This window comes from Pongo abelii, chromosome 6, assembly GCF_028885655.2.
Source record: "Pongo abelii isolate AG06213 chromosome 6, NHGRI_mPonAbe1-v2.0_pri, whole genome shotgun sequence".
NCBI classification, from domain to species: Eukaryota; Metazoa; Chordata; class Mammalia; order Primates; family Hominidae; genus Pongo; species Pongo abelii.
This window is the reverse complement of record NC_071991.2, coordinates 29962580-29983221: the sequence shown is the minus strand read 5'-3', so window position 1 is coordinate 29983221 and position 20642 is coordinate 29962580. Positions and strand designations below refer to the sequence as shown.

The window sequence follows — 20642 nt, the reverse complement described above, 5'->3', positions numbered from 1 at the left end:
GCACCTTTCCATTCTTTGGATCAGTAGTCACTAACGTTCACCAGCCGTAAGTCCTCGACATGGAGAGGCTCAGAGCCTGGCATGAACATGACCCTGAATTCAGATGCAGAGCTTCTTCCCATGATAATCTGCCCCTCACAGCAGGGTCTTCTCTGTTTCAGGGTATGAACTACTTGGAGGACCGTCGCTTGGTGCACCGTGACCTGGCAGCCAGGAACGTACTGGTGAAAACGCCGCAGCATGTCAAGATCACAGATTTTGGGCTGGCCAAATTGCTGGGTGCAGAAGAGAAAGAATACCATGCAGAAGGAGGCAAAGTAAGGAGGTGGCTTTAGGTCAGCCAGCATTTTCCTGACACCAGGGACCAGGCTGCCTTCCCACTAGCTGTATTGTTTAACTCATGCAGGGGAGGATGCTCTCCAGACATTCTGGGTGAGCTCACAGCAGCTGCTGCTGGCAGCTGGGTCCAGCCGGGGTCTCCTGGTAGTGTGAGCCAGAGCTGCTTTGGGAACGGTACTTGCTGGGACATTGAATGAGGATGTTATCCCCAGGTGATCATTAGCAAAGGTTAGGTTTCAGCCTCTCCCTGCAGGATATATAAGCCCCCTTCAATAGCGCAATTGGGAAAGGTCACAGCTGCCTTGGTGGCCCACTGCTGTCGAGGACACCTAAGGAACAGGAAAGGCCCCCATGCGGGCCCAAGCTCCCAGGGCTGTCTGTGGCTCGTGGCTGGGACAGGCTGCAATGGAGTCCTTCTCTCTCTTCACCGGCTCGGGTTTCTCTTAAGGACCCTCACAGCACTAAGGGATGTGCGTCCCCTGTCAGGCCCTCGAATGCCCTCCCACAGCCAGGCCCCTCTGAGGTTTCACTCTGGCCTGCTTGGCTCCTAGCAGCCACCAACGCCATGATGCTGGGCCCTGAAAACACGCACAGACCTGGATGAGTGAGGCCACTGGGCACAACCAGGGCTCCCAGCTCACCAGAGCAGCCTAGGACCCAGAGGGTGCTGAGAAACCTACCAAAGCAGCCCTGAATTCCGTCAGACTGAAATCCCCTGTTGCTGGGAGGAGGCGCCAGGCCTAGGGGACGGGTCGTGGGGTGATCTGGCTCCTCTGTGTGTGTCACTTGTAATTAGGTCCAGAGTGAGTTAACTTTTTCCAACAGAGGGAAACTAATAGTTGTCTCACTGCCTTATCTCTCACCATCCCAAGGTGCCTATCAAGTGGATGGCATTGGAATCAATTTTACACAGAATTTATACCCACCAGAGTGATGTCTGGAGCTATGGTGAGTCATAATCCTGATGCTAATGAATTTGTACTGAGGCCAAGCTGGCTTTTATTGTTAGTTAATTTATATTATATCCTCTGACATGCAAGTATTTTCTTTCGAGATAATGACTAATGATAATGTAATCGTTGCTGTCTATCTATTGTACTGAGAAAACACGACAGAGGAAATCGAGTCCAGCTGCCGTCCAAAAGTCACTGGAGATTGCAATGAGCTGGTCTGGCAGGGTGGGGGCATGGGAGGGAAAGAGCTTAGGAAACGGCTCTCCTTGCAAAGTCCAACCAAACTTTAACGTTAACCAAACCATTAACGTTGCCGTGAATTTGAAGTGAACCAGAGGGAGGTGACAGAAGAAGCTTGATGGGGAATGGTTCCAGTAGAGAAATGAGGCTTAAGATGAACTACCCTGGCCCTTATGTGTCAGAGAGAACGGCTTGACAACCACACACTGAGGATGTCTGCAGGGATAAAAGAAGAAAGGGAGATGACCCTTGCTTCTCACTCTCGGGAGGACCATCTGGTCCGGCCCTGGGGGATTCTCCATTTCCTCTTCTGAATCCCAGTGTTGCCCAGCACCGGCCTGTACCCATCCTCACGAGGGCCCCTCTCCTCACCCAGCCCTAGGTCCCTGCCCTGTCCTGAGCCTACAAGGGCCTCCCATGTTGAGAAAGTGTTGCTGACACATTGTCTCTGACCGCTGTGCCAGGCATGTTCCGCTGCGTTACCGCACTTGGTCCTTGAATTTCACCCAGCAACTTACTGAAAGGCTGGAACCCATGAACCTACCCCTTTACTGAGGAAAATCAGTTACCCCAGCCATCCACAGCGACAGGAGCAAGGGAGGAGTCGCCTCACCTCTCTAGAAATGTGTATTTGAGGAGAACACTATTGAAAGGAATTTCCAAGAATAATCTAGTCAGTACTACAAAAGCAAAATTATTCAAGATATCGTCCTTTTTTACTTAGTATTTTTTCTTTTTCCTGTAGCATTATTAACTTTCTGATTTTCCAAATACATACACATTTTTAAATTTCCTGAGTCTTTATCTCTTCTGTTAAAATGTAAGATTTTTGATACAAAGGCAGAGATTTGTCTCCATGAATAAGTGAAGTTTGTTGTGCACCTGTGAGCTGAGCTGCCTCGATTAATGGAACAGATAAGGAAATAAAGGTCTGCTGATGCATTGTTATTTTCAGCCATTTTCAGAATGTATCTCCTCTCCACGAGGGAACCCCGGGGTCCTGCCCCAAGCTATTAATTTTGTCCTCACGCAGCCCGCCCCTCCCACCCCAGGCACAGCGCGGTCTCCTGCGGGTCTCCCCTCATCCCACTTGCTCCCCCTCATCTATGCTCCAGACAGAGGTCACATATATTTTTTATCCTTTTTTTTTTTTTTTTTGAGACAGAGTCTTGCCCTGTCGCCCAGGCTGGAGTGCAGTGGTGCAGTCTCGGCTCACTGCAACCTCCACCTCCCAGGTTCAAGCGATTCTCCTGCCTCAGCCTCCTGAGTAGCTGGGATTACAGGCGCACGCCACCAGACCCAGCTAATTTTTTGTATCTTTAGTTGAGACAGGGTTTCACTATGTTGGCCAGGCTGGTCTCGAACTCCTGACCTCATGATCTGCCCGCCTCAACCTCCCAAAGTGCATATTTTTTAACTTTATCAGACTTTTCATTCTCTGCTCAGCATCTTTCTTTGGTCCTCCAGGTATGTTCAGATAAAACCTGAGCACCTGGCCATGACTGATGGGTTGCTGGGCCATCTGGCCCTGGCAACTCTCCCGTCCACCAGGTCCCCCTCCCGTCACGCTCCAGGCATGGCCTGTGTGTGCCAGCGCAATGCCCACACTCCATGCACAAGTGGAAGCCCTCTCGAATTCAGTGGCTTAGTGCCTTGATGTGGTCACACCCATTCTCAGGAAGTAGGTTCCCACTGAAAACATTGTGTGTTTTCAACATCACTGAGGCTGCCACGGCAGATTATAATCACTGGCCTGGGCAGCCCACTGGAACTACCAGACCATGAGCCTGAATTTTTAGTTTAAAAATCATATCCTGTTTTCTCTACTCTCTAGTCTCTAGTCAAGGCAAATTATTCAATTTAATAAATTAGGGGCCTAGTGTGTTGTACCAAGGAGCTAAAAAGAGAGAACTCGCAACACCTTCCAGTCCATTCTCCACCTAACACTGGCTACACTGGTTCTCCTCCCTCTCACCATTTGTTCCAAAATCTAATAACCTGTCTTCCCACTAGAATTCATCATACATGTTTAAAAACCTAGTTAAATAGTAGTTAAACTGACTGCATAGATCTGGAAATGAGACAGTCTTTCTTTTACAAATCCATATAGGGGATGACACAAGAATCTATTTTCTTGCCCCCAAACCATTGCTTTCCTTCCATTGTTAAGCTTGTATTCTGTGTATTAATTCAGGTGGTTCCGTTTGGGAATGGCCTCTGTTACCCAGAGATGGGAAGGCCATCAGAACTCGGGGTTGTCCGAAAAAACACTGGTTCTAAAATTATCACTGCTTTCACTTGTTTTTAACCATCATAGTTGTTTGATTTTGAAGGAAAAATATGAGGGTTTTTATTCTATGTTTGTTATATCTTTATTGTGGTTTCGTATTTTTTAGATTTTAGTACCTGACATTTTTTTAACTTTTATTTTAGGTTCAGGGGTACATGTGCAGGTTTGTTACATAGGTAAATCTGTGTCATGGGGGTTTGTTACACATATTATTTTATTACCCAGGGATTAAGCCTAGTACCCATTAGTTATTTTTTCTGATCCTCTCCCTCCTCCCTTCCTCCACCTTCCTATAGACCCCAGCATGTGTGGTTCCCCTCTACGTGTCCATGGGTTCTCATCATTTAGCTCCCACTTAGAAGTGAGAACATGCGGTATTTGATTTTCTATTCCTGCATTAGTTTGCTAAGGATGATGGCCTCTAGCTCCATCCATGTTCTTGCAAAGTACATGATCTCATTCTCTTTTGTGGCTGCCTAGTGTTCCATGGTGTATATGTACCACATTTTCTTTATCCAGTCTGTCATTGATGGGCATTTAGTTGATTCCGTGTCTTTGCTATTGTGAATAGTGCTGCAGTGAAAATATGCATGCATATGTCTTTATGGTAGAATGATTTATATTCCTTTGAGTAATGGGATTGCTGGCTCAAATGGTAGTTCTGTTTCTAGCTATCTGAGAAATTGCCACACTCTTTTCCACAATAATTGAACTAATTTACATTCCCACCAACAGTGTAAAAGCATTCCTTTTTCTCTACAACCTCACCAGCATCTGTTGGCTTTTTCTGTTTTGTTTTTTGTTTTCTACTTTTCAATAATAGCCATCTGACTGGTATGAGGTGGTATCTCAGTGTCGTTTTGATTTTTATTTCTTTAATGATCAGTGATGTTAAGCTCTTTTTCATATACTTGTGGGCTGCATGTGTGTCTTCTTCTGAAAAGTGTCTGCTCGTGTCCTTTGCCCACTTTTTAATGGGATTGTTTGATTTTTTCTTGTAAATTTGCTGAAGTTCCTTGTAGATGCTGGTTATTACACCCTTCTCAGATTTGTAGCTTGCAAAAATGTTCTCCCATTCTGTAGGTTGTCTGTGCACTCTGACGATAGTTTCTTTTGCTGTACAGAAGATCTTCAGTTTAATTAGATCCCATTTGTCAATTTTTGCTTTTGTTGCAATTGCTTCATGTGTCTTCATCATGAAATCTTAGCTCATTCCTATATCCAGAATGGTATTACCTAGGTTATCTTCCAGGGTTTTTATAGTTTGGGGTTTTACATTTAAGTCTTTAATCCATGTTGAGTTTATTTTTGTATATGGTGTAAGGAAGGAGTCCAGTTTCAATCTTCTTCATGGCTAGCTAGTCATCATTTATTGAGTAGGGAGTCCTTTCCTCATTGCTTTTTTTTTTTTTTTTTTTTTGGTCAACTTTGTCAATGATCACATGGTTGTAGTTGTGCAGCCTTATTTCTGGGCTCTCTATTCTGTTTCATTGGTCTGTATGTCTGTTTCTGTACTAGTACCATGCTGTTTTGGTTACTGTATCCCTGTAGTTTAAAGTCAGGTAGCATCATGCCTCCAGCTTTGTTCTTTTTGCTTAGGATTGCCTTGGCAATTCAGGCTCTTTTTTGGTTCCATGTGAATTTTTACATTGTGTTTTCTAGTTCTGTGAAGAATCTCATTGGTAGTGTGATAGGAGTAACATTGAATCTATAAAATACTTTGGGCAGTATAGTCATTTTAATGATATTGATTCTTTCTATCCATGAGCATGGAATGTTTTTCCATTTGTTTGTGTCATCTCTGATTTCTTTAAGCAGTGTTTTGTGGTTCTCATTGTAGAGATCTTTCACCTTCCTGATTTATTGTATTTCTAGGTATTTTATTCTTTTTGTGGCAATTGTGAATTGAATTGCATTCCTGATTTGGCTCTCAGCTTGACTGTTGTTGGCATATTGGAATGCTAATTATTTTTTACATTGATTTTGTACAACTGAGTCTTCACTGGAGTTGTTTATCAGCTTAAGGGGTTTGGGGGCCAAGACTATGGGGTTTTCTAGATATAGGATCATGTCATCTGCAAACAGAGATAGCTGTTTTCCTCTCTTCCTGTTTGGATGTCCATTATCTCTTTCTTTCACCTGATTTATCTGGCCAGGACTTCCAATACTATGTTAAATAGGAGTGTTGAGAAAGAGAATCTTTGTCTTGTGTCAATTTTCAAGGAGAATGTTTTCAGCTTTTGCCCATTCAATATGATGTTGGCTGTGGGTTTGTCATAGATGGCTATTATGTTGAGGTTTGTTCCTTAAATACCTAATTTATTGAGAGTTTTGAACATGTTGAATTTTATTGAGAGCCTTTTCTGCATCTGTTGAGATGATCATGTGGCTTTTGTCCTTAGTTCTGTTTGTGTGGTGAATCACATTTATTGATTTGCATATGTTGAACCAACCTTGCATCCCAGGGATGAAGCCGACTTGATTGTGGTGGCTTAAGCTTTTTGATGTGCTGCTGGATTTGATTTGCCAGTATTTTGTTGAGGATTTTTATGTCTCTGTTCATCAGAGATATTCGCCTGAAGTTTTCTTTTTTCGTTGTATCTCTGCCAAGTTTTGTTATGAGGATGACGTTGGCCTCATAGAATGAGTTAAGGAAGAGTCCCTCCTCCTCAATTTTTTTGGAATAGTTTCAGTAGGAATGGTACCAGCTTTTTTTGTACATCTTGTAGAATTTGGCTGTGAATCCATCTAGTCTTGGGCTTTGTTTTGGTTGGTAGGCTATTTATTACTGATTCAATTTTGGAGCTCATTATTGGTCTGTTCAGGGATTCAGTTTCTTCCTGAGGTTTTTATTTTTATCAAATGGAACTTAAGCTTTTTCATTTCCAATTTTTTTATGATCTAAAAATGTGCAGTTTACAGCCCTGTTCAGAATCTGCATTTTCCTCATTCTGCAGATACAGGTCCCTCAGAGCAGGTGACTGAGTGTGTATCCTGTCTGGAGCATAATACTTATGGTAGTAGAGTTACTGTTGTCTTTATTGTTAATTACCAAAGTTTACCACTTATCAGTCACTTACTACTTGCTGGGCATTGCTCTAAGCATTTCAGTTGTATTACCTTGTTGGGTCCTTACAGCCATCCTGTGAAACAGATACTGTTATTATCCCACTTTATAGAGAGGTAAACTGAGGCTTCCAGCACTGAAGCAAATTGCCCAAGACTACAGTAATGTAGGTTTCTAAACATCAAGAAACAGTAACCAGTAATGATGACTAAAGCAAAGGATTGTGATTGTTCATTCGTGATCCCACTGCCTTCTTTTCTTGCTTCATCCTCTCAGGGGTGACCGTTTGGGAGTTGATGACCTTTGGATCCAAGCCATATGACGGAATCCCTGCCAGCGAGATCTCCTCCATCCTGGAGAAAGGAGAACGCCTCCCCCAGCCACCCATATGTACCATCGATGTCTACATGATCATGGTCAAGTGTGAGTGACCAGTGGGGCTGTCCACACTGCCTAGCTGAGCCTTGGTGGCCGCTCTTAGCCAAACAGCTGAGGCCTTTGCATCCCTGGAGAAATGTCATCACATTACTTAAGGCAGGCACACAAATCCAGAAACATCTGTAAATACCCCTTCAAGCATTCTTTTAAAGACACTTCTTGACTCATTGGGCAGTATGACCTGACATTTGCCCACGTTTGCAAGCAAATAAATAAAACTAAAGTCTTCCGCAAGTCATTACACCAAAATATTCTATTCGCTGAGTTACTCAATGAAATACCGAGTTGCCCTATATTTTGAAGCCTGTTACCAGAGAGACTGAATGTTTTTAAATGCATGACATTGAGTAACAACACAAGGCTAATAGAGTCTACATTTCTGCTTTGACTTAAACCTTTTAAACCAGTGAATTTATGTGATGTCTCTGCAGTGTGGCATTTAAACATTTTAATCTAAATAAGAGTGTGTAATTTGATTGATGCTATTATTCTACCAGATTCACGAGTGCAGTGGGCTCTGGAGGTAGCATTACATGCATGGGATGAGCATTTGCAAAAGAAAGTTGTATAGGGAATATGACAGAGCCAAGTTAATGTAAATATCAATGCCTTTCTGAACTCTAGACCACAGAGTTAATCTTTTTTAACTTCTTGGTTTGCGCTAAGGAAGCTGTGATCCAGAGAAGCCACGTGATTTGTCTAAGGTCACATAGCAGTCTGGCCTAAAATAGCTTGACATGCTGTGGATGGAAAATAAATGTGATCCCTCAAGAGGCATGAGGATTTCCAGGCAGTAGCCATACCTCCAAATTGTTTAATCTGGATTTAGATTGTTGGGTAGTCACATGTGGCAGCACAGTTAACAGTGTGTCCTCCTGTGGGAGTTGCCAGCACAGCCAGCCCTCTCACTTGCATGCATGCCCACTGGGTATGTGCTGTACTGGAGACGCTGGGGGTAGGGGACCAGTCCCAACCCCAAATTCTTTAAAGCCTATTTTTCTACGTTGTATCTGGTTTCCTACCTGAAGGAATGCTAAGGGTGGATGTTGGGTGAGGACCTTGATGCAGAGCACCCTGCCGTCAGGATAGTTCACAGAGAGCAATTGCACAGACCCACACTGCTCCATCCCCTCAGGCACAACACAGGATGCTGACCCCAGGAAGAGTGGGCGTAGAAAAACTAGAGGGCATTATTGTTATTCTGATTCAAATGTACGGTGCTGGCATGGTCTTTAAACAGTAACCAGTACTAGTTGGCCAAGACAGAAAAGTCTACCACAAAGACTTGGTTCTGTCGTCACTTATTTGACTGGAAGTGTCGCATCACCAATGCCTTCTTTAAGCAATGCCATCTTTATCACTTCTTCCGGTGTTCTAATTGTACTGTTTTTTCTCATTCCTTCCCCAGGCTGGATGATAGACGCAGATAGTCGCCCAAAGTTCCGTGAGTTGATCATCGAATTCTCCAAAATGGCCCGAGACCCCCAGCGCTACCTTGTCATTCAGGTACAAATCGCAGTCTGTCCTTCCATTGGGAAGAGTCCCTCTAATGAGCATCTCATGTCACTGTGTTCTGTCACATGCCAACCTGGCCTCCCTGTGTCCCAGATCGCATTATTAAACCCTCCAGCGCATTAGAGCAAGCCTCAGTAAGGCGCAGACCACATCGTGAACTAAGCAGCATCCGTGAGTGGGGCCCACCCAACTCCATCTCCCCCTCCCCGTCTGAACTCTCCTCCCGTGCTCATCCTCACTGTTCAGCTAGCCAAAGCCTCAGCTGGGTCTAACAGAGAAGCATCGTCATTTGGGCTTTGGTGTCAGGCAGACATGGCTTCACACCCCTGACTCTCCACTTCTTCCCGTCACCCAGGCAGCCAATTCACCTATCTCCTTCCATAACACAGGAATACCAAAACCAAGCTCACAGGATTGTCTCAAAGATTCAATAAAATATGTTGCAAAATACACTCCCTAGCACCTCACAGCAAGGTGCACACTCGATGAATGCTGCAGCTTCTTCCCTTTCTGTTTCCTCAGAAGCTCTTTGCATCTCGTGTAGGGACTTTCAAGCATCAAAGGATGGTTCATGTTTTATTTTAAGGCACCCACATCATGCCATGAGGGGAGGCAGCTATAATTTAGAGAACCAAGGGGGATTTCGTTATAACAAAATTGGCAAACACACAGGCACCTGCTGGCAATAGACCCCTGCTCCTATAGCCAAGAAGTGGAATAGCATCTCTATGGGCCATTCTAATAGCTTCAAAATCTCTGCACCAGGGGGATGAAAGAATGCATTTGCCAAGCCCTACAGACTCCAACTTCTATCGTGCCCTGATGGATGAAGAAGACATGGATGACGTGGTGGATGCTGACGAGTACCTCATCCCACAGCAGGGCTTCTTCAGCAGCCCCTCCACGTCACGGACTCCCCTCCTGAGCTCTCTGGTATGAAATCTCTGTCTCTCTCTCTCTCTCTCTCAAGCTGTGTCTACTCATTTGAACAAATTGAATTTTAGGGAAAATAACAACCATCTAGTGAAACTCACATGGAGATGAAGTCAATTTTAACCAAATGGTAAAATCAAAATCAAAATAAATTAAGTGTATTAATTATTTTGTTGCATTGCAACAACTTGATTGTAAGCCTTTTAGGTCCACTATGGAATGGAATTAAATCAAAACTAAACCTAGTTGCTCTAAAACTAACGATTAAGACAAAAATTAAACACCTTCACAATATACCCTCCATGAGGCGCACCACCTGCATTCAGGAAAAGTGGATGAGATGTGGTACAAGCATTCCATGGGCAACTTCTCTGTTTCTTTTTCAGAGTGCAACCAGCAACAATTCCACTGTGGCTTGCATTGATAGAAATGGGGTATGTATGAACACCTTATAAGCCAGAATTTACAGCTCTCCACTATGGCTCTATTTTACATGGAAAATGCCTTAACCTAAATAATCTTAACCCAGATAATCTTGAGTTTTCTTCCTGTGTGGGTTTTTCCCTGCACGGCTGTCACGCCTCACAGTGCCATTCAAAGCGTGACTCCTGGACCAGTAGTAGCATCGCCTGGCAGCTTGTTAGAAACGCCGTGTTTCAGGCCACCGCCCCAGTTTGACCAAATCAGGACCTCTGGGGTTGGCACCCAGTAGTCTGTGTTTGAGCCACTTTCCAGGTGATACTGATGTCTGTTGAAGTGTGAGGCCGTGGTCTAGACCGCACTGTGCCATGCAGAAACCACTAGCCACATGTGGCTACTTCAACTTAAATGTTAATAAGTTAAAATGAAATAAAATATGAAATTCAGTTTCTCACACATGTGAAGTGTCCAGTAGCCACACGTGGCTAGTGGTGACCATATTGAAGAGCACCGCTCATAGCACACCTCCCTCACTGCAGAAAGTTCTGCTGTACAGCACCCAGCACAGCCCTGCTTCCCACCCTGCAGCCTGCAGCCCAGTAGCACCAGCACCTGCTAGGGTGCAGACTCTCAGGCCTGCCCAACCTACTAATCAGAACCTGCATCTCAAGGAGATCTCAGGTGATTTTTGCAAACACTGAAGTTGGGGCAGCCCTGACTGCACTAACCTTCCCTCATTTCCTCCTGCAGCTGCAAAGCTGTCCCATCAAGGAAGACAGCTTCTTGCAGCGATACAGCTCAGACCCCACAGGCGCCTTGACTGAGGACAGCATAGACGACACCTTCCTCCCAGTGCCTGGTGAGTGGCTTGTCTGGAAACAGTCCTGCCCCTCAGCCTCCTCGACCCACTCAGCAGCAGCCAGTCTCCACCACCCAGTGTCCAAGCCAGGTGCTCCCTCCAGCATCTCCAGAGGGGGAAGCAGTGGCAGATTTGCAGACACAGTGAAGGGCATAAGGAGCAGATAAACACATGACCGAGCCTGCATAAGCTCTTTGTTGTGTCTGGGTTGTTTGCTGTACCTCTACTTTAAGAATGAATCTGTAAAATTTCTAGCTTATGAAGCAAACCACAGACATACACATCTGTGTGTGTGAGTGTGCATGATGTGTGTACATCTGTGTATGTGTGTGTATGTGTGTGTTTGTGACAGATATGATCCCTGTTCTCTCTGCTGGCTCTATCTTGACCTGTGAAACATATATTTAACTAATTAAATATTAGTTAATATTAATAAATTTTAAGCTTTACCCAGATACTCACAACCTGCTAACACACACACACATACACATACACACATATACACACACCACACACATACACAGACACCACACACACACCACACACAGACACATACACATGCACACACATATACACACACATACACCACACACACATACACACCACACACATATATACACACATACACACACCACACATACACCACACACACCACAAAAACCTCACACACATACACATATACACACCACACACACCACATACACACACGTATACACACATATATACACACATACACCACGCATACATACACACCACACATACATACACACACCACACACACATACACACAACACACACAACACAGACACACATGTACACACACCACAGACACATATGTATGCACACATACACACCCGCACCACACACACACCACACATACATACAGACACATACACACCACACACACCATTACATACGCACGTACACATACACCACACACACCACACATACACCACACATACACATACACACCACAAAAACCGCACACACATACAAACATATACACACTACACACACCACACATACATACACACCACACACACCACACATACACGTACACACACCACACACACCACATATACACACACCACACATACACACACATACACACCACACACCAAAGACACACATTAGCACACCACACACCAAAGACACACATTAGCACACCACATATACGTATGTACGCACATATACACACCCACACCACACACACACAACACATATATAAAGATTTAGATATATATAAAACAGATGTTATATATATGTTAGTGTAATATCTAATATCTACATATCTAATATATAGTTTATTAGCTATCTAATATCCATATCATATATATCAAAATCTTTATATATAAAAATGTATAGAAATCCTTATACATATGTTATATGTATATAAAGATTTAGATATATAACATATATAAGTTATGTATATGTTGGCGTAATATCTAATATATAGCTCGTTAGCTATCTAATATAATATTAAGATTATCAATATTATAAGCTATTAGAAAAATGCAAGTTAAGGCAGATGATATACCTCTTTACACACCAGCTACACTCACCAACTACACACACATACATACACACAAAGACACACACCACACACACCATACACACGTACACACACACCACATATACACAAACATACACACACACCACACACACATACACACCACACACACACATACATACACATTCACACACCACACACGTACACACACACCACAGACACACATGTACACACACCACAGACACATATGTATGCACACATATCCACACCACACATACATACACACATAGACACATACACACCACACACCATATGTACATGTGTACACACACACCACACACACATACACACACCACACACATACACACACCACGCACACCACAAAAAACACACACACACAAACATACACACCCCACACATACGCATATATACACACACACATACACACCACACACACACCACACATACACATACACCATGCACACCACAGACACACACCACACACACATCACACATACATACACATACACACACCACACACACACGTACACACACCACACACACCACAGACACACGTACACACACCACATACACACCCACACCACACACACACAACACATACCACACATACATACACACATAGACACATACACACCACACACACCATACATACACAGGTACACACACCACATATACACACACGTACACACACCACACACACCCACATGCACACACCACACACACATACAAACATACACCACACACACAGCATACATACACACACATACACACACCAGACACACATACCACATACACACCACACATACGTGTACACATGCATACACATACACACACACATACACACACCTTTCTCAAGGCAGTTTATCCTCTGAGAACTTTAAATTTACAAAAGACACACATGTCCATTACTTTGAGAAGTACAGGAAAGAACCCACTTTCTTTTGAGGTAACAGCAAGAGGGCCCTCCCAAGGCTCCTGCTCCCTGTCATAAGTCTCCTTGTTGAAGACATTCACAGGGTTCAGAACCCGGGGATCCTGCATGGGATGTTGCTTTGCTGATTACTTCACTTCTGATTTCTTTCCACTTTCAGAATACATAAACCAGTCCGTTCCCAAAAGGCCCGCTGGCTCTGTGCAGAATCCTGTCTATCACAATCAGCCTCTGAACCCCGCGCCCAGCAGAGACCCACACTACCAGGACCCCCACAGCACTGCAGTGGGCAACCCCGAGTATCTCAACACTGTCCAGCCCAGCTGTGTCAACAGCACATTCGACAGCCCTGCCCACTGGGCCCAGAAAGGCAGCCACCAAATTAGCCTGGACAACCCTGACTACCAGCAGGACTTCTTTCCCAAGGAAGCCAAGCCAAATGGCATCTTTAAGGGCTCCACAGCTGAAAATGCAGAATACCTAAGGGTCACGCCACAAAGCAGTGAATTTATTGGAGCATGACCACAGAGGATAGTATGAGCCCTAAAAATCCAGACTCTTTCGATACCCAGGACCAAGCCGCAGCAGGTCCTCCATCCCAACAGCCATGCCCGCATTAGCTCTTAGACCCACAGACTGGTTTCGCAACGTTTACACCGACCAGCCAGGAAATGCTTCCACCTCGGGCGCATTTTGGGAAGTTGCAGGTGCATTCCTTTGTCTTCAAACTGTGAAGCATTTACAGAAACGCATCCAGCAAGAATATTGTCCCTTTGAGCAGAAATTTATCCTTCAAAGAGGTATATTTGAAAAAAAAAGTATATGTGAGGATTTTTATTGATTGGGGATCTTGGAGTTTTTCATTGTCGCTGTTGATTCTTACTTCAATGGGCTCTTCCAACAAGGAAGAAGCTTGCTGGTAGCACTTGCTACCCTGAGTTCATCCAGACCCAACTGTGAGCAAGGAGCACAAGCCACAAGTCTTCCAGAGGACGCTTGATTCCAGTGGTTCTGCTTCAAGCCTTCCACTGCAAAACACTAAAGATCCAAGAAGGCCTTCATGGCCCCAGCAGGCCAGATCGGTACTGTATCGAGTCATGGCAGGTACAATAGGATAAGCCACTCTGTCCCTTCCTGAGCAAAGAAGAAACGGAGGGGATAGAATTCTTCCTTAGACTTACTTTTGTAAAAACGTCCCCAGGGTACTTACTCCCCACTGATTGACCAGTGGTTTCCAGTCGTGAGCATTAGACTGACTTGTTTGTCTTCCATTCCATTGTTTTGAAACTCAGTATGCTGCCCCTGTCTTGCTGTCATGAAATCAGCGAGAGGATGACACATCAGATAATAACTCGGATTCCAGTCCACATTGGATTCATCGGCATTCAGACCAATAGCCCACAGCTGAGAATGTGGAATACCTAAGGATAGCACCGCTTTTGTTCTCACAAAAACGTATCTCCTAATTTGAGGCTCAGATGAAATGCATCAGGTCCTTTGGGGCATAGATCAGAAGACTACAAAAATGAAGCTGCTCTGAAATCTCCTTTAGCCATCACCCCAACCCCCAAAATTAGTTTGGGTTACTCATGGAAGACAGTTTTCTCCTTTTACTTCACTTTAAAAGCTTTTTACTCAAAGTGTATATGTTCCCTCCAGGTCAGTTGCCCCCAAACCCCCTCCTTACACTTTGTCAAACAAAAAGTGTCTCTGCCTTGAGTCATGTATTCAAGCACTTACAGCTCTGGCCACAACAGGGCATTTTACAGGTGCCAATGACAGTAGCATTATGAGTAGTGTGGAATTCAGGTAGTAAATATGAAACTAGGGTTTGAATTTGATAATGCTTTCACAACATTTGCAGATGTTTTAGAAGAAAAAAAGTTCCTTCCTAAAATAATTTCTCTACAATTGGAAGATTCAGCTAGTTAGGATCCCACCTTTTTTCCTAATCTGTGTGTGCCCTGTAACCTGACTGGTTAACAGCAGTCCTTTGTAAACAGTGTTTTAAACTCTCCTAGTCAATATCCACCCCATCCAATTTATCAAGGAAGAAATGGTTCAGAAAATATTTTCAGCCTACAGTTATGTTCAGTCACACACACATACAAAATGTTCCTTTTGCTTTTAAAGTAATTTTTGACTCCCAGATCAGTCAGAGCCCCTACAGCTTTGTTAAGAAAGTATTTGATTTTTGTCTCAATGAAAATAAAATTATACTCATTTCCACTCTATTATGCTCTCAAATACCCCTAAGCATCTATACTAGCCTGGTATGGGTATGAAAGATACAAAGATAAATAAAACATAGTCCCTGATTCTAAGAAATTCACAATTTAGCAAAGGAAATGGACTCATAGATGCTAACCTTAAAACAATGTGACAAATGCCAGACAGGACCCATCAGCCAGGCACTGTGAGAGCACAGAGCAGGGAGGTTGGGTCCTGCCTGAGGAGACCTGGAAGGGAGGCCTCACAGGAGGATAACTAGGTCTCAGCCAGTGGGGAGGTGGAAAGTGCAGGTGCATCAGGGGCACCCTGACCAAGGAAACAGCTGCCAGAGGCCTCTACTGCTAAAGTCCGCATAAGGCTGAGGTCAGTCACCCTAAACAACCTGCTCCCTCTAAGCCAGGGGATGAGCTTGGAGCATCCCACAAGTTCCCTAAAAGTTGCAGCCCCTAGGGGGATTTTGAGCTATCATCTCTGCACATGCTTAGTGAGAAGACTACACAACATTTCTAAGAATCTGAGATTTTATATCGTCAGTAAACCACTTCCATTATTCATTCACCTCAGGACATGCAGAAATATTTCAGTCAGAACTGGGAAACAGAAGGACCTACATTCTGCTGTCACTTATGTGTCAAGAAGCAGATGATTGATGAGGCAGGTCAGTTTTAAGTGCGTCACATTGTAGCATTAAATTCTAGTATTTTTGTAGTTTGAAACAGTAACCTAATAAAAGAGCAAAAGCTGTTCTAGCTTTCTTCTCCTTCATATTTTAATTTTCCACCATAAGGTTTAGTTGCTAAATTCTATTAATTTTAAGATTGTGCTTCCTAAAATAGTTCTCACTTCATCTGTCCAGGGAGGCACAGTTCTGTCTGGTAGAAGCCGCAAAGCCCTTAGCCTCTCCACGGATCTGGCGACTGTGGTGGGCAGGTCAGGAGAGGAGCTGCCCAAAGTCCCATGATTTTCACCTAACAGCCCTGATCAGTCAGTTCTCAAAGCTTGGACTCCATCCCTGAAGGTCTTCCTGATTGATAGCCTGGCCTTAATACCCTAAAGAAAGCCTGTCTGTTGGCTATTTCTTCCTCAGTCAGTTCCTGGAAGACCTTACCCCATGACCCCAGCTTCAGATGTGGTCTTTGGCAACAGAGGTCGAAGGAAAGTAAGGAGCTGAGAGCTCACATTCATGGGTGCCGCCAGCCTTCGTGCGTCTTCTTGCATCATCTCTAAGAAGCTCCTCTAATTACACCATGCCCGTCACCCCATGAGGGATCAGAGAAGGGATGAGTCTTCTAAACTCTATATTCACTGTGAGTCCAGGTTGTAAGGGGGAGCACTGTGGATGCATCCTATTGCACTCCAGCTGATGACACCAAAGCTTAGGTGTTTGCTGAAAGTTCTTGATGTTGTGACTTACCACGCCCGCCTCACAACTGCAGACATAAGGGGACTATGGGTTGCTTAGCAGGAAAGGCACTGGTTCTCAAGGGCAGCTGCCCTTGGGAATCTCCTGGTCCCAACCAGAAAGATTGTGGCTTGATTTTCTCAGGTGCAGCCCAGCCGTAGGGCCTTTTCAGAGCACCCCCTGGTTACTGCAACATTCATCAAAGTTTCCAGAACCTCTGGCCTAAAGGAAGGGCCTGGTGGGGTCTGCTTGGCACTCGCTGGGGGGCCACCCCTCAGTGCCACTCTCACTAGGCCTCCGATTGCACTTGTGTAGGATGAAGCTGGTGGGTGATGGGAACTCGGCACCTCCCCTCAGGCAGAAGAGAATCATCTGTGGAGCTTCAAAGGAAGGGGCCTGGAGTCTCTGCAGACCAATTCAACCCAAATCTCAGGGGCTCTTTCATGATTCTAATGGGCAACCAGGGTTGAAACCCTTATTTCTAGGATCTTCAGTTGTACAAGACTGTGGGTCTGTACCAGGGCCCCCAATCAGAGTAGAATAAAAGGCTGGGTAGGGTACAGATTCCCATGTGCAGTGGAGAGAACAATTTGCCGTCACTGATAAGCCTGAGACTTGGCTGCTAGTGGCCATTCCAAAAGCCTCCAATTCATCGTCACCAGCACGATGGAAAGGGGCAAATACCCCCACCTGAACCTTGAAAAAGCCCTGGGACCCTCTGCATTCTCTAAGTAAGTTATAGAAACCAGTCTCTTCCCTCCTTTGTGAATGAGCTGCTATTCCACATAGGCAACACCTGTTGAAATTGCCCTCAACGTCTACTCTGCATTTCTTTCTTGTGATAAGCACACACTTTTATTGCAACATAATGATCTGCTCACATTTCCTTGCCTGGGGGCTGTAAAACTTTACAGAACAGAAATCCTTGCCTCTCTCACCAGCCACACCTGCCATACCAGGGGTACAGCTTTGTACTATCGAAGACACAGACAGGATTTTTAAATGTAAATCTATTTTTGTAACTTCGTTGTGGGATATCATCCTCTTTATGTAGCACTGAACTTTGTACAATATATTTTTAGAAACTCATTTTTCTACTAAAAGAAACACAGTTTATAGAGACTGCAATAGAATCAAAATTTGAAACTGAAATCTTTGTTTAAGAGGGTTAAGTTGAGGCAAGAGGAAAGCCCTTTCTCTCTCTTATAAAAAGGCACAACCTCACTGGGGAGCTAAGCTAGGTCATTGTCATGGTGAAGAAGAGAAGCATCGTTTTTATATTTAGGAAATTTTAAAAGATGATGGAAAGCACATTTAGCTTGGTCTGAGACAGGTTCCGTCGAGTCTGTTGGGGCAGTGTTAATGGAAAGCGCTCACTGTCTGTTGTTACTACTAGAAAAATCCAGCCACATGCCATACTCTCATCATCTGCCAGTGTAACCCTGTACATGTAAGAAAAGCAATAACATAGCACTTTGTTGGTTTATATATATAATGTGACTTCAATGCAAATTATTTTATTTTTATATTTATAATTGATATGCATTTATCAATATAAACTAGACATATCTGGACAGCCCTAATAATGTTCAGCACACTTTGGTTAGTTCACCAACAGTCTTACCGAGCCTGGGCCCAGCCACCCTAGAGAAGTTAGTCAGCCCTAGCTGCAGTGACATCACCTGAGGAGCTTTTAAAAAGCTTGAAGCCCAGCTACACCTCAGACCAATTAAACGCAAATCTCTGGGGCTGAAACCCAAGCGTTCGTAGTTTTTAAAGCTCCTGAGGTCATTCCAATGTGCGGCCAAAGTTGAGAACTACCAGCCTAGGGATTAGCCACAATGACATGAACTTGGAGGCAAATTCTGCAGGTGTATGTGATTCTCAGGCCTAGAGAACTAAGACACAAAGACCTCCACATCTGTCGCTGAGAGTCAAGAACCTGAACAGAGTTTCCATGAAGGTTCTCCAAGCACTAGAAGGGAGAGTGTCTAAACAATGGTTGAAAAGCAAAGGAAATATAAAACAGACACCTCTTTTCCATTTCCTAAGCTTGCTCTCTTTATTAAGGGTGGACTAGTAATAAAATATAATATTCTTGCTGCTTATGGAGCTGACATTGTTGCCCTCCCTAAAGCAACCAAGTAGCCTTTATTTCCTGCAGTGAAAGAAAACACTGGCCTATCAGTTACATTACAAAAGGCAGATTTCAAGAGGATTGAGTAAGTGGTTGGATGGCTTTCATAAAAACAAGAATTCAAGAAGAGGATTCATGCTTTAAGAAACATTTGTTATACATTCTTCACAAATTACACCTGGGATAAAAACTGTAGCAGGCAGTGTGTTTTCCTTCCGTGTCTCTCTGCACTACCCAGTGTGTCCTCTGAGGCTGCAAGTCTGTCCAATCTGAATTCCCAGCAGAAGCACTAAGAAGCTCCACCCTATCACCTAGCAGATAAAACTACGAGGAAAACTTAAATCTGTGTGTACATTTCTGGATGCATTTACTTATCTTTAAAAAAAAAAGGAATCCTATGACTTGATTTGGCCACAAAAATAATCTTGCTGTACAATACAATCTCTTGGAAATTAAGAGATCCTATGGATTTGATGACTGGTATTAGAGGTGACAATGTAACCGATTAACAACAGACAGCAATAACTTCGTTTTAGAAACATTCAAGCAATAGCTTTATAGCTTCAACATATGGTACGTTTTAACCTTGAAAGTTTTGCAATGATGAAAGCAGTATTTGTACAAATGAAAAGCAGAATTCTCTTTTATATGGTTTATACTGTTGATCAGAAATGTTGATTGTGCATTGAGTATTAAAAAATTAGATGTATATTATTCATTGTTCTTTACTCATGAGTACCTTAAAATAATAATAATGTATTCTTTGTTAACAATGTCATGTTGGTACTAGTTATTAATCATATCTAACCAACTGTAGGTGTTCTTTCCTGATAACTTTTTTAAAAATCAATAAATTATTTTTAGAGCAGTTTTAGGTTCACAGCAAAACTGAGCAGAAAGTACAGAGAGCCCTCCTGTCCCTAACCAGCCTCTCCCACCATCACCATCACACCCCAGGAACCAGAGAACTTTTTAATGGAAAAAAATCCAGGCCAGCTCAGAGGCTTCCTCCCGTGTCTGGGCCAGCCCCTCAGGCTCTCAGATGCATTCCAACTCAAGCTCTTCACATGCCAGAGCCTTCCAGTGCCCTTGAGACCCCTCATTCCAAAGATCCCTTCATAGTTTTTCTCCTTCACAGAGCCAAGAGGGAATTCCCTGATGGAACAGATTTTTCTATGGCAAGCCCAGGTTTTGTTTCTTCAGAGCACCAAAATAAATAGAAGTTTGCCCTGATTCTGCTAAAAATCAGAGGAATTAAGTGGGTCCCAGCATGGGCAAGGGGCCTCCCACTCAGCTGCCCCACTCACCGCCCACATCCCTTACATGTGGGTGGTCCCACCCTCCACCCAGAACTT

The 20642-nt window shown here is 43.9% G+C and overlaps 1 protein-coding gene across 1 annotated transcript in view; it reads left to right on the top strand.

Annotated features, from left to right (window-relative positions):
• EGFR (epidermal growth factor receptor) overlaps positions 1-20001 on the top strand; it is a 196374-nt gene extending 176373 nt beyond the window's left edge. Inside the window, exons 21-28 of the mRNA XM_024249444.3 lie at positions 162-317; positions 1212-1287; positions 7166-7312; positions 8736-8833; positions 9608-9775; positions 10162-10209; positions 10946-11054; positions 13677-20001. Coding sequence (XP_024105212.2) covers positions 162-317; positions 1212-1287; positions 7166-7312; positions 8736-8833; positions 9608-9775; positions 10162-10209; positions 10946-11054; positions 13677-14038 — 1164 coding nt within the window. The 3' untranslated portion in view covers positions 14039-20001. The remainder of the gene's footprint in view (positions 1-161; positions 318-1211; positions 1288-7165; positions 7313-8735; positions 8834-9607; positions 9776-10161; positions 10210-10945; positions 11055-13676) is intronic.
• The last annotated feature ends 641 nt before the right edge of the window (positions 20002-20642 follow it).